The 15,929-nt window shown below is 39.5% G+C and overlaps 1 protein-coding gene across 2 annotated transcripts in view; it reads right to left on the reverse strand.

Moving 5' to 3' along the window:
- Tusp (WD40 superfamily protein Tusp) overlaps positions 1-13,485 on the reverse strand; it is a 77,345-nt gene extending 63,860 nt beyond the window's left edge. For both annotated transcript variants that reach the window (XM_076309567.1, XM_076309565.1), the window contains exon 1: positions 12,709-13,485. In XM_076309567.1, the coding sequence (XP_076165682.1) occupies positions 12,709-12,804 (96 nt within the window). In that variant the 5' untranslated portion in view covers positions 12,805-13,485. The remainder of the gene's footprint in view (positions 1-12,708) is intronic.
- Between the last annotated feature and the right edge of the window lie 2,444 nt (positions 13,486-15,929).

Here is a 15,929-nt window from a genome sequence, read left to right on the forward strand (position 1 = left end):
GCGATTTCCTACACGCGGATACTAGTAGAGTCAGCAGCGAAGGACCATGTACTCGCTTATGTATCCAAGCGTCTGAGCATAGTTACATTACGGCTTATAGGGTAGTTTTGCTCAGTAGCGGAACAGAGGAGAAATAGCCGAAACTGCAATCAAAATGCACCAGTGTCTCTGATGGTGCATTATTCAATATTGAACAACGAACCGTCGATGATCGGTACAATTCGATAAATGACTCGTTTGCTTTACACAGTGGAAGGACAATATTAGATCGTAATATAAATAAATAAAATTTGTATTCCGTTGCTCCGATTTGGTACCACATTGTGCTCAGTTGCGTATCAACGGATGCTTCGTGCAGTGTATACTACACTTTACGATATTTTCTTCTAAATCGAGCAAGTAGTTTCTAAAACGTACTTGTTTTTCTGTTATTTCTGCTCACGTGAGATCAAAACATGTCATTGTAACGTAAGAAGATCGATAGGAGTATCAAGGACGTTTAAAGGTCGTTTGCAATCTCTCAAAGGGATCTATATATATTTCTTTTTAATCCTAACTTTGACAACGTTCCTTGGCAAATCTGGAACTAACGCGACGAAGACCATCTAATTTAATGATCGAAGCTCTTCTTCTACGAAGTCCATCTAGAATATCTAGCATATATAGCATATATAGAATAAACAATAATTTGAGAATAATTTAATAATCGAAGCTCTTCTTCTACGAAGACCATCTAGAATATCTAAAATATCTAGAATAACCAATAATTTGAGAATAATTTAATAATCAAAGCTCTTCTTCTACGAAGACCATCTAGAATATCTAGAATATCTAGAATAACAAATTATTTGAGAATAATTTAATAATCAAAGCTCTTCTTCTACGAAGACCATCCAAAATATCTAGAATATCTCGAACAACCAATTTACAAAAGTTCGAAATTGATATTACCTTTCTCTCGCATCTCCGATCGTTATTTCAAACCAGCGCGTATCCTATCGCCCCGATCTCCCCGATAAGTAAGATTTCGGTTTTGTAATAAACTTTATTTCCGTTTTATCGCTTCGTGTCACAATCTCAGGACACCGAGAGTGACGAGCACAAAGCCCGAGCCGCTTGGCCCACACCGCGAGGCAATTCCAGGGCACTTGGTTGTCTATCTTCTATTAATACAAGCTCTCGTCGCTTATCACGGTAGCAGGGCACGTTCCACATTCGAAATCGTTAATGCACTCTCGTATCAACACGTGGGCACATTAACATCGTAGGGGGTTACATTTCCACCGTACACCGGCACTCATTTACAACGAGGGCTCCACTAACGCGCCGAGTATCGCATCGAGTGCTCGGATACGTTTCCCAGGGGTTGTGATTGATGACCCTGCGTGCCTTTCTTCGCGAACCGGGCCAAGAAGACACCGAGAAGTCCAGAGATTCGAACAGGAACAAGGAATCGGTGTAAATTTCTTCCTTGGCAAACACAGAGAAGCCAATGGAACGAAACGAATTTGGAAACGAAGCGTATTTTGTCATGTTTAAAAATTAAGGTAGAATTGCTTCTTCTGTACAAGTTTCTTCCCCAAGGAATTATTCCTAAGAGAATATTCATCGCGTTTTATTATTCCTTAGATATTAAAGCGTCTGCAAAACTATCATAATGGTAATTTTATTTATCTGCGAACAAAATTCTCAGCGAAGCTCGAAACAGATCACCAATAATGACGGTATCGATTCAAGTACGATCCGTGGTATGAGCAGGGTATATCATTTGATCTGGAAAATCGCGTTCGCTCATCCGTGTATCACCTATAGTGCAAACACCAAAGTTACGTGTGTTTTCAGTGTGTATCTATACTGACACGCGGTATTCGACGACAGAAGAAATTCTGGGAAACAAAACCCAATGAATCATACACAACCCCAATGTAGAAAATTCGGTAATAATAAATTGCTCGTGGATCCGATAAAGGGATAGTTTTCGTACGAAATGAGAGAGGTGAATATTCTTTTTTGAATAAAATTTTCTAGAAGTTGTGCATAAATTTGCGAACTCGTTGATAAGTTTTTGTTTTTTTTTCTTGTTCAATTTAGAAGCAGTGTTGACGACGTTGGGACAAGTGCAATCTCTTTCGAATAAATTCCACTTCTTGCGGTGTGCTGTTTCTCAAAAGCCACAAGAAACTTGCTTCTAAAGTTTAACAAAGTTTTTGATTTATTAACAGTGTTACATCTGTCTACGATGCCTGCGAGCAGGATGGAAAAATTAAAGTATGGGCTTAAAAAGAAAGTTTCTTTTATCCGCTTGAGCATTATTGTTCCTTTTCCTTTTTTGTACTACTTTTATACGATTTGACAAAATCGTGGTAAAACCTTGACTGTCTTGGAATCATTAGCCTCGGTCGTTCACGAGTTACCGAGTTAGAATTTCGGATTTTTCTGAGAGAAGCTAACCTCGTTCACGAACTTTTTTTACGATGGAATGAACCGTTTGCGCGTACGCAACAACAAAATTCCTAGCTAACCTTAGCGTAAACTAAAGATGGCTGTTTACTCCCTACTCCCTATAATGGGTCACCATTCATTCTGAAGAGGTCTTTGAAGGGGAGCAGAGGCGTCGTAATTTTCTACTCGTCCTAATGGCATTTAAACATTTCAAGAGAGTGCCTAAGTTACATTGTGCTCACGAAACGTACGTTTAAAGTATGCAAAATAACATCGATTGGTTACAGTAACCTAGATGCGGTTATGATTTAAGGTTAGGTTTGATAACTTGCTTTGAAGTTAGGTTCGTCAACAGCAGCTTAATCTCACCTTGATTTAAATATTCTTCGATGCTATAAATCGCACAAAGTAAACAAGAAAAAAAAAGGACATAAAAATAAAATTGATTTTCATCGGTGTCACGATCTTAAGTAGAGAACGATTGCAAACACTGAAATTCGAGGGGATTCTGTTTTAAAATAAAATTGATTTTCATCGGTGTCACAATCTTAGGTAAAGAATGATTACAAACATTGAAATTCAAGGGAAATCTGCGAATATTCGGATTGATTCGAACGTCCAGCTCTAACTGAATTATTTTTCCAGTAATACAGCCAGCTGGACGCGATGCCTTTTCATCGTCGCTCGAATCGTTAAACGACGATTACTTCCTGAAAGTGAACTAGTCGTCGAACGAGGTGAATTCGTCGATCAAGGAACACAGGAAGCGTAATGAATTCTAATCGATTGCGTTCTGCCGTGCACCGAACTTTGCTGATCGAATTAATCCTACTTAGGCACGAACGCGTGAACTCGAAGCTGGTCTGGTCGGTTATATGTAAAATGATACAACTACACGTGTGTACGTCATTCGCGTAAAAGTACACAGTGTGCTTCGTATGTCTCTTACGTATTGTTCACGTGTCTCTCAGATATTTTTCTAATTATTTTTGTAACGTTTTGCTAATTTTTTTCTTACCGAAAATACACACCAAGTTATTTTACATGAAAGCTGATAAAGAATTCAAAACGAGACAATTTTCTTGGACGACTTTGCTGATCGAATTAATCCTACTTAGACACGAACGCGTGAACTCCAAGCTGGTCTGGTCGGTTATATGTAAAACGATACAACTACACGTGTGTACGTCATTCGCGTAAAAGAAAAGTACACAGTGTGCTTCGTATGTCTCTCACGTATTGTTCACGTGTCTCTCAGATATTTTTCTAATTATTTTTGTAACGTTTTGCTAATTTTTTTCTTACCGAAAATATGCACCAAGTTATTTTACATGAAAACTGATAAAGAATTCAAAACGAGACAATTTCCTAGGACGACCTATTTATTTATTCGGGAGGTTTCGACTTGTCAGTTTGGTCACTGTATATCGAATGCAATCAAATGGTACAAATTAGCAAAAAATCAGAGGAGAAATTAACGCTTTGAGCGCCCCGGGTAAAATTAGGTTAAGTCATCTGTATACTGGTATCTGCCATCGGTGACGCAAGCCGCATTCGATAGGATAAATGTAATATTAAGACAATACTACGATAAATTAATCTGTTTCGTTTCTAAGTACCTAATTATATTAGGATATTGTTTATCCTTATTATAAAAAACAGTTGTCATCGAATCCTACTAGATAATCGCAAAATTATGCTAGCTTATTCGATACAACGGGAAGATAATTACAGAACATAATTATTCTAATACTTGAAAACCAGAAACGATCGGTCGTGAACACGATATCGCGAAAGTATTGGGTTGTTCGGAAAGTCGCTCTAAAAAAATCGTGTTTCATTTTCACCAAAAAAAAAAACGAAACGAAACGACTTTCCGAACAACCCGATAGTTTATTCGTCACGAGTGAAAAACAGATCACTCGCGCTTCGAAAGCCGCTTGGCCTACGAAATTGATACCCAAACGAAATTGATAATCGACGAAATTCGCACGAATGTCCCGAGATGATAATACAACGATCGTGATTCTCCTAGTCGGCCCAAATATCACAATTATCGCGAACCGTGGCCCAAGTATCACAATTATCGCGAACCGTGCCCCAAGTATCACAATTATCGCGAACCGTGCCCCAAGGTCCCGTTTCCCAACCGATCCAAGGTTACCTTTTCGAAACGAAACAACTCGGTCCGGCGTCGAGCGTCATAGCTGACGTCGATGCGAATTCGACGATCCGTGACCCCCGCGACCTTCGATTCACCTTTGACACGGAAATCTCTTTCGAAATTTGGCGCGCTTCCCACAAGCGTGGCACCATCGACGTGGTGCCATTGGGAATCAATAAATGTTGCATTCCCACCACACCGAGCGGAATCCTGCCCCGTTGTCCTCGTGGGTCCAAAACCAAGAGAGGACGGGTAGGTAGGTGGGGTTTGGAGGCTACTCCAACGTCGTTTCGCGCCACTCGTGCGACGCCCTGAGCACCGAGCTCGACAAAGCTCATCCGCTGCTCAGACCGTGAAACGATCTAATCGAGACACCGGGCACGAACTTCATCTTCACCGTCGGCCCTGCCCACGTACACGTACGTAGACGTTCTCCTCTGAGAACCCCCCTCCTCTGCCCCCTCTACTGAATTTCTAGCCGCCCCTCGGCGCGTTGAGCCGCTTCCGCGCGACGTTTCCCGCTTCATCCTGACGGATTCCAATCTCCACCCCGCTTTGATGCGGTCTCGAAACTCTCCGCGGTATTATTAACCGGGTTCGCGAAGCGTCGAAATCACGGGGGAGTCGCGCGAGGAACGTCTCTTTCACGCTCTCGTAAAACCGAGAGAAAGACTCGGTTTCGCCCCGGTGGCGGCGTTACCGCTTTTGTTTAGGAGGCGACGTCTTTCGATCAACGTTTCTCGTTTTCAAATATTCCACGCTCTCTACCGTTCGACGACTGCGTCGAATTAACGATGCAACTTCGATAATTAATCCCCGGGCGGCTACAGAGAGAGAGAGAGAGATATAGATCGCGTCTTCCAGTTTCTCGATACGGAGTCGACGACTCTTCAACTGGGGGACCGCATCGTGTACGATACGGTGGATCCATCCTCTCTTGAAACTCAATTTCTTGAAACGTATCGAGTCGTTTCAGGAGTCTTCTCTACGACCTTCGAATACTTTGGTACACGATTTTTCTTGAAACGCATCCGGTTGTTTCGTGGGTCTGAGTATCTTTGTTTAACGTTCCTCTTGAACTGGTATCGAGACGGTTAATGTTCAAACGAAAACGTATTGGGTTGTTGGGAAAGTGATTTCGTTTTTCAAAGTGGAAAATGTATGAGTTAATAAGATGTTTACGCACTCTGAAAAAATCGTGTTTCATTTTCACCGAAAGAAACGAAACGACTTTTCGAACAACCCAATATTAACCTGGAATTGATCTTTTTCCCTGGAATACACCACGTTTGTACAATTCTTAAATTTATGAAGAAAAGTGTGAAAGTTTTACTTATTGCGACAAATATTATGAAAAGTTTATACGCTTTAAAAAAGTCGTGTTTCATTTTCATGAAAAAATTACTTTCCGAACAACCCAATATATTTTCGTTCAAACGTTAACTGACTTGGAAAATCATTTCGTTTCCCAAAATGGAGAATATATGATTTGATAAAATGTTTATACGCCATAAAAAAAATCGTGTTTCATTTTCACCAACAAAAAAAAAAACGAAACGATTTTCCGAGCAACTCAATATTTTCTTTTCTTTCGTGGTTTTCGATGTTCTGTTTACGTAACTGTGAAATACTTTCTAATGAAAATTTGTAATGTAATGTATGTGTGATGATGTTTTGTAGTAACGACGTAGCGGAGAAAAATTCGTACAAGTGTAAAGGAAATATTGATCATACCACCGTGGTGGCCATCTTGTGCGACTATTTCGTATCAATTTTAACACGACTGCGTCGTGAAGGATTTGAAGAGATGTCCTGCAGCTTCGAGATAAATGTTACTATAAATTTTGTTAATACCCACGGCAGCTCGAGGGTAGCATGTTCTTCTCTATTAAATTTTAAAAATGGAGTATTACACAGTACGAATTTTCCAAACGTTCATTTTCAACGGAAATATGTTAACTATTTTGTTTGATCGTATTTCGACAACTGGTGGAGGACTGAACGTGAAGCAGTGAAGCTTTGTGATTTGGACTGATAGGACACAAACAATTATGATTAGAGGAATTATGAAGGCTACATAAGGATATTTGTGTTGCCTTAACAATAAAAATGATACTATTAATCCACTAATGTAACTTATAGTCTCAATTAACAGATATTAATATCTGTATTAACTTTTTTTTCACCTAGCTTTTACCAAGTCTTAATATCCTAGAGAATCGTTATTCAAGCACCTAAATGGTAGACATACATTTCATAAAGAAGGGAAGGGTATAATAGAGAAGCTCAGCATCTTTATCGACAAACTTTAGCACGGCATTGACCAGCCAAAGCCACATTTGCAGCAATTCATAAGCGTCTTGCGAAGAATGGACCTTTTTCACCTGTTACCAGCAATACAATTCGAGCCAGCTTTGTCCAAACACTTGAAGTAGAAGAATAAAACACAACGGAGCTTATTTCAACCGGATTGTTCGAAACTACCGTAACGAAAATTATTCCGATCTTTGAGGGAACAACAATTACACAGTGAGCACGTAAAATTCTTATTTATTCTACGCAAAACGCGACAATAGACTTTTCTGATTTAACGAATGCATTAAAAACAGCTGAACACGTAAGTAGATAATTAAAGACACGTTTACAGTTATATGGTATTAGTTTAAACGAGGTTAGGTTATATAATAATATTTTAAGCTGCACCTCGCTTCTTGAAAACTTACATATTCCGGTTATATTTTAGTTTTATATACATACACACTTGTGTATGCATAATAAAGGTGTTCGATAATAACGGTAAAGTTTCGGTGTCCAAATGACGTACCTTGCCCGCAACAACAATTTATCATTACGAAACGATTAATTAAACAGTGATTTTCAGAAACTGGTACGATTAATTCACTTATGTGAACCATAAATAGTCACCGTACATTACTCGATGACAGTTCACCGAATAGATAACATTGAATACATTTCTGCTCATGCCAGAGGCATCTAAGAAAATACAGGGTGATTTATATAAAGTGATCGATTGAGTTATTTTAGTAGCTCGAAGACTACAAACAAATATTATTAAGACATGTGTGTTCCGTTCGAAGGAAGTAGCGGTCACGATAAATCTGTGGATGGTGCTGCCAAGGGATCTGCTACACCGGATGTGTTTGTTTCTATTCAAAGGAATGGCATTGACCTTCAAATGTCCTTAGAGCCACCACTCACGAGCCAATTCTCTTTCCTGGATGCCTCTCCCCAAACAGAACACTCTTCGTCTGAATGGTACCTTAGTATCCCCAAATTTCGAAAATAACTTAATTGGTCACTTTACGTGAATCATTCTCAACTAGGGTCAAATTGCAAATCAGAAATTCCCCGATTCACGTGCCAGTATCTTGTTTTCTTCGTTACTGTAGGTAAATTTGAACACATTCTTTCCTCTTTATCACGGCGATTAAAATCGTTAAATAATTACACTTTAATCGATACAACCCCTTGTTTCGTGGTATTCAATTGCGAGTGAAAAGCTGTGTTAAACAAGCTTCTCCATTTAACTTGTGTTCGAGGCATCCATCGGAAAACGTGATATAAAATTATATAACCTGTCGAACAAAACAATAAAAATGATAATCCCTATCGTTTCTCTTTTTCGTATCAGAGTTCAATGGGTTGCAGAGTTACGTTTCATGAAGACGTATACGTTTCAATATTCATTCATAAATCGTTGATACGAATAAAGTTAAATACAGAGTATAAAACACAATAAAAATAATACTGGTCACGAACTCTGTTATTCAATTTCCTTTCACACTTTGTATTTAAATTAGTATTCGTTTATCGTTACTATCCACAAGCATACTTTTTAATTTTCCTTGATCCGAATAAAGTTAAATACAGAGTATAAAACACAATAAAAATAATACTGGTCACGACCTCTATTATTCAATTTCGTTTCACACTTCGTATTTGTATCGATGTTCGCTCATCGTCACTACCCACGAGCACACGTTTTAATCCACTTTGCGTTCGTTTAAATTGTCACAAATTTCCCCGAAAACCCCGACAAACTACCCCATTCTTCTCCAACGAGAGCGGTGATTGTTAAATTGAAAACGAGTGACGATTTTACAAAGAAGCACAATCGTGTTCGCTCAGATGCTTTTTGGAAGACACTTCGTTGAAAAGCATAACGCTCGACTAACAACCGAGTACGTGACAATTTGCACGTGTGTGCCAAACCGTATCGAATGCCGGATGAACGCATCGAAGTGTCGTTAATTTCATACCGTGCATTCGATGCCAGCCGTGGCTCAAAATGACGAGTCGACCTGTTCACACGGAACACGGCTAATTGATTCGACGTTTCCACGGACAGCGCATCTTCTCGGCTGACGCTCGAGCATTATTCTAGCGCGTGTCGCAGAGCGTCATGCGTCATAATTAAGCGGGTAGTCTAGAGAATTTAAGTTGGTTTCGCGTACGATATATACATCCTGTTACACATTTCATCGATTAACAACTGCACACTCTCGAGCTACGATTTATCGTATTCGAGGAAATAAAAAAAAAAACAAAAAAGCTATTCGATAGTGTGCACGATTCGAGCAGATACGGTTTTTTGAAGTAAAGAAATCTTCGAAGGAAAGTGGAAAGCCTTGGAAGCAACACGTTGGACTTCTTTTTACCGATTTTACGCTTTTATTGTGCGATAACTGTATAAGTTTGTAATGTAGAAGAATAATCGTACGATAGGTAGGTATATGCTTCGTGTGTGTGCAAAGTTTGAAGCCAATCGGTTAAGTACATTTCGAGATATCGTGGCCGCCAGTTTGAAAAATGTTACTTCGAAAGAAACGGCTTTAAAGCTTCGACGAACTGCATTAAAGCACAGACATCGGGTCAAAGCTCTGTAACTTTGTTCAGTTTTACGAATTTTCGACAATTTTTCGAACAGCAGTTCTTCGAACATTCCTTGTTCCTGAAACTTTGAGAAGATTGAAAAAAAAGAACTAAAAAAAACTTCAAATTTCTATACTTAGAAAACACTCGTAAAGGAGTATTCTCGTGTTTGACGTCGTTTCACGGACAATTGTTAAGACTCGACACAACTTGAGTCCTGTTCGCACAGGTACAATTACGTTTCAAGAGAACGTACAAAAATTTTTGTTCAATTATCTCGTGATTGGATTTTCAATCGTCCCCAAAAAGACACACCCCAAAATTTGTGCACTGTACGTACAAACGAGACAAGTGCATCGTCCGTACAAACAAGACAATAAACAACATTTGAGAAAACGATGGTCCTCAAATGCAAAACGTTCGATCTCGAACGTAAATTTCCACTAGCCCCCCCGTACGTAGTTTTCAGGTCACTTTTCTCATCAGGTGTAGATAGTGCATAATGCACGGCCGGTATCAACTGCTCCAGTTGCATTCGACGAGCACGTTCGACGCTCCAGGACTGCATTGTCTACGGTTTCTATGACGCGCACCGTGGCGTGGAGCGACACTTTCGATCCTGCTCGCCGTCGGTGTTTCTAAAATAACCGACTCTCGTCTCGACGATCTAAAAATTAACCGAAAAAAGAACCGGGGAAAGAAACGAGCGAGTGGCACCCTCCTGTGTTACACCGTCCCCCCGTGTCTCACCATCCCCCACGTTGGCGATCACGTCAGTCGACGTTTCGTGATTTACCTCTAACGCGACTTTATCGCGTCGCGCAAGTATTATTGGCTCGGTTATGCCATTGTGCATGTGCCCAACGTTTGAGAACGTCGATGAGGTAATGTGCCACAGCCGGTAGGAAAGCTTATCTTTACGATCGATCGAATTTCCAAACAAGGAACCTGAATCGATCGCGATGCATTCTCGCTACTCGGTATACGACTGCAACAGCTACAAGAATGCCCCTAACCTTTCAACGACCGCACTCGTGTAAGTATACACGCGTAACATCTCGATATTGGATCATTCTTTGAATCCAATTCTTACAAATATTATTTTTCAAAAGTTTTTCGAGAAAATTTTCACGTTTTTGCGATACGTTACGAACATGCATCACGCTCGCGAAGGTTGCATATGCACCGAACGATTCCACCGGGGGAGAAATGAGTCGAGCGAGTTAGGTGGATCCGTCTTTTCGTTGATAAAATGCGTTTTCGTTGTAGTAACGCTATTGGTCGCTTTTACGCGATATGAAATCGTGATCAATGGCGACGTAACCTTTGTCGGAAATTCTGATCGTTGAATCTGAATTCTATTCAGAGGCACTCTCCTCGACTCTACGGTTATACTTGGAAAATTACGATGCTACTGCACGGAGCTGTAAAGAATGCCCCTGAGTAATGTTCACGGTACGAGATATTCGTCCCTTTGCTGTATAATGCGTTTCCACGATAGCAATGCCATTAGTCACTTTTACTACGCGATATGAAATCCCGATCAATAGCGAAGTAACCTTCGTCAAAAATTCTGATCGTTGAATTTCAATTCCATTCACAGACATTCTCTCTCTCTCTCTCTCTCTCTCTCTCTCTCTCTCTCTTTCTCTCTTTTTTTTCGATATGATTGAGAAATTACTGTGCTACTGTACGGAGCTTCGAAGAATGTCCCTGTGAACGATCGAGAGGAATTAATCTCTTCGCTTACACGTTGCACTTTCCTGCAAGAGGCGTAGAAATTGTACCCAGTAATAAAACAACTAGAAACTTTTCGAGATCGAGAGGAATCAATCTCTTCGCTTACACGTTGAATTTTTCCTGCAAGAGGCGTAGAAATTGTACCCAATAATAAAACAACTTTAACTAGAAACTTTTCGAGATCGAGAGGAATCAATCTCTTCGCTTACACGTTGAATTTTTCCTGCAAGAGGTATAGAAATTGTACCCAATAAGAAAACAACTTTAACTAAAAACTTTGAGTCCCATTCAAGGGCGTTCCTTGTAGCTCCATGGTGTATTTAAAAAATTGAAGATGCAAAGAATACCCTTGCCTGAGTGTCTTCACAATGAGAGAGAGAGAGAGATCTGTCTACATGCCCATGAACTTGCAAGGATACTAGAAATTGCGAGTAATAGCTACAGTAAACAGTAAATAGTAAACAAATGTAACTAAAAAATCTAAATTACTTTCAAGAGTATTCTTTTCAAGTCTGCGGTGTACATGGAAAATTGCGACTAAATACCTCTGCATTATCACGATAAGAGAATCAATCTCTCCACCCATAAATTGAGTACTCGTGCAAGAACCCTAGGAATTTTAACTAATATCTAAACAATCTTAACCGAAACCTCTGAACCCTATCCAAGAGAAACAAATATAACTGAAAAATCTAAATCCCTTTTAAGAGTTTTTCTTTATTCTTATTTATTCTTATAACATTCTTAATTACTATTTATTCTCTTTAAGTCTATGGTGTACATAGAAGAGTATAGGGAGCTTATAAAGAATACCTCCGAGTTATCACGATAAGAGAATCAATCTCTCCGCCCATAAATTGAGTACTCGTGCAAGAACTCTAGGAATTTTAACTAATATCTAAACAATCTTAACCGAAAACTCTGAACCCTATCCAAGAGAAACAAATATAACTGAAAAATCTAAATCCCTTTCAAGAGTTTCTCTTTATTCTTATTTATTCTTATAATATTCTTAATTACTATTTATTAGTAATTAAGTATACATAGAAGACTATACAGAGCTTATAAAGAATACCTCCGAGTTATCACGATAAGAGAATCAATCTCTCCGCCCACAAATTGAGTTCTCGTGCAAGAACCCTAGGAATTTTAACTAATATCTAAACAATCTTAACCCAAAACTCGGAACCCTGTCCAAGAGCATTACCTCCGGTCCTCCGACATTGAAAATTACACTACAAGTATTTACGAGGAATGTCCCCGAGTGTGTGTCCACATCGATAGAAATCCCTCTCGAAGGATCGTATTTTCGTGTAACGGCGCGAAAAAAGTTCAACCATGATAAAAAAGAACACCTGGACACCATCCAGGGACATTCTCCTCGTCTCTCCAGGTACAAATCTAATAGCATGCTGTTCCGTGAATGACGTGCTCCGTGGCTAACCTCTCGAAAGAGCGTGATCACCTACCTCCGGCGACTCGTCCGGTACCTTGCCCATCCAGCTGAGCGAGAGGATGTTGCAGTCGCACTTGGCATTGTTGTTCTTTTCGAAATGCAAATGCATGGTAACTCGGATCGCGGCAGCCGTTTGGGATGTTCGTCAAGCCATCGAAACCGGAAGGCGACCGATCGCGATCGTCATTCAGCTAAGAAGCGTGTAACCGCACCGTGGCCTCGAGTACCATTAGCCTAGTGGTCGCGGCCAGTCGTGGATCGCCGGTCGACGATCGAACGAAAAATCTTGAAAATCTTCTTCTTCCTCTTCTTCTTCCCCGTAATCCTAGGTCCGCGTTGAGTCACGCGACCATGGTGTTTCGATCGTCGGGACGAGTTATTTCGCGCGACGTTTTACCCGGTCGGTCGCGCGTCACCGCTCCTTGCGTTATCGCGAGATACACCTCTCGCGGTCGCGAATGCGTGACAAGAGCGGCGACCCAGTGTCCTAGATGCGGGCCGCGTACACGCATCCGAGGTATCAACGGTTCCCGTTGAACTGAGACGTTCACGGATAACCGGTCGAGAACACCGCGCCGTGTCCACGTCGGTGCGTTTCGTATCACCGGGGCGAGCTTGCGGCCGAGCTTTTTTTTTTTATCACACGGAGGTCATTTGTTTGGTATCGCGGTCGCCATTTTGTCGCCCAGCTACTACGGTACCTCTTCACCACCCCCGGAGCAGCCTCGCGACGATAACGGTTGCGATGCGGCAGGACGCGCGCGAACGAGTGAGCCTCGGATGAGCTTTCGTCGCGACCGTACGTCCGACTGAAAGCTCGGCCGGAGCTGCCACGCACGAGGCACCGTTCCTCGCGTTCTGCGAGCGATATTGATTGCGTTTCGCGCTTGCTTGCTCTACCGGCCACCTGACGGCCCCGGCTCGTGTTAAATCCCCGAGTTTCACGAGTTCTCGCGCGTTTTCGCTCCTACGTACGAATTACGGACGGGGAACTGTACGCGAAATTTTTTATTTAAATATTTAGCAGCAGCAGCAGCAACGGACCCGTTACGGTCCAGTGTTCGGATATCGTACGAGCGTCACTGCTACGATATTGTCGCGCGAATATCACTGCTCGAATATTATCTACTGTTCGATCGAACGTTAGCAGAGTATTACTATTCTGGTATCGTTCTTGAAACGTTATCTACTGTTCGAGTATCATTCTTTCAATATTACCTACCGAAGATTACTATTCGATTATTAGGTACTTACTACTCGAATATTGTTCTGGGGGTATTACCACTTGAATATTATTCTGAGGGTATTGCTACTCGAATATTATTCTGGGAGTATTGCTACTCCAATATTATTCTGGGGGTATTGCTACTCAAATGTTATTCTGAGGGTATTACTACTCGAATATTATTCTGGGGTATTACTACTCGAATATTATTCTGGGGGTATTACTATTCAAATATTATTCTGGGAGTATTGCCACTCGAATATTATTCTAGGAGTATTGCTACTCGAATGTTATTCTGGGGGTATTGCTACTCGAATATTATTCTGGGGGTATTGCTACTCGAATATTATTCTGGAGTATTACTACTCGAATATTACTCTTCAGATATTACTATTCAAATGTCAAATGTAATACTATTTCTTATTCAAAAAGTATTATTCGAATATAAGCTTTAAAATATTTTTGACTCTACGGTGAAGTACAACTGTGACCTGTGATATGGTAAGAAAGTGAAAATTGATCAAAATTGATTTATCGTGCGTGTGTTAAACACTCGTATTGGTCATCACGTTACCTCTACAAAATGAATATTCAACCCGGAAGTTTCCAGTAACCCAAATCATTGTCACGAAAGGACCAAGTAGACGATCTTGATAAAACATTCGAAAAAGGAATGTATTTCTATAACTACAAATTTTAAATTACATTCTGCGTTTCGATAAGAATAGAATTCAGATTGATGTACACTTTTTTATTATGAGAGTAATTATTAGTAATTATTTTTATTTCAATTTTTCCGCAATTTATTCATACCGTTATATTATTATAAATTCGAACGGGAATGTTCAACGATCGTGTATTCTACATTTTTATTTGCTATTTCAGATAGTAATACATAAAAATGTTTTTCGAATCGCGGAGGAATTACTAAATCGACGGTAGTTTTATACTTTTTTTTTTTGTAGTTTATTTTTAACATGTTCCACGTGAGGCAAATAACGATAGCAAACTAATATTTATTCAGACCAATATTTCGAAAATTTAATTTAAGAATTTAATATTTTCAAAATAAAACATCATTTTTGAATTGAGGAATTGAAGGTGACCTTATAATCTTTAAAAATTGACTTCTTTTTTTTCATGTCGTGTCTCCATAAATATTCCTGTTATCAGATCTAAATTGACAAGTCAATTAAGGTATGTTCTATTTCAGGATTCACTCTCTTCGTGCACAAAGAGAGTAACATGTTCTCATCGTAACAAAATGTCAAAATGCACCGCAATTAATAAATTGCAACCTATAATTTCATGTTCTAACAAACTGCATTTTGATGTTTGCTCATTTTTGATTGTTTAAAATTGCTGCAGCCTCTTCCGTGAACACTTTACAATGCATACATAAATAATGAAAGTCGTACATAAATTTGTAGAATATTAAAATGATACTTTACTGTTTGTAATTCGGATTTTATATTACCGTAAAAAATCTGTCCAATAAGATCTAATTAATGAAACACGAATATAACTGGATAATTAACAATAATGGCTTCTGTTATAACTTCTATATAACTTCGTTACTTATTTCAGGTCATTAACAAAGGTAACGATCATTCGTTCAAAGAAATATAATATGAAAATATTAATACAAAAGAAGTTTTCAAATTTATTTCGCAAATTAGATAATCAGACAATGTTGTCCAATTTTTTAAAAGTAGAACAAGGAACAAGAGCAACCAAAAAGAACCACCTATTTTCTTTGTTTTTGACCCACATATAAATTTCTTCTCGGCGGATTCCGTAACTGCGCGTAGTTTCGTTGTGAAGTCAATGTTTGATAAATAGTAAAAATTTATTGCCACCATTGTGTCCGATTATTGTTCTTTAGCCATACGCAAGAATAGAAGTTCTATATTTTTGAAGAATTCAAGCTGTAGTGCCTTTTAAACAAAAATAGAATTATTTCTGTTTCTACTCGAAATATTTGATCAGTTTTCAATATAATGAAATTT

Source organism: Ptiloglossa arizonensis, chromosome 4, assembly GCF_051014685.1.
Source record: "Ptiloglossa arizonensis isolate GNS036 chromosome 4, iyPtiAriz1_principal, whole genome shotgun sequence".
Taxonomy (NCBI): Eukaryota; Metazoa; Arthropoda; class Insecta; order Hymenoptera; family Colletidae; genus Ptiloglossa; species Ptiloglossa arizonensis.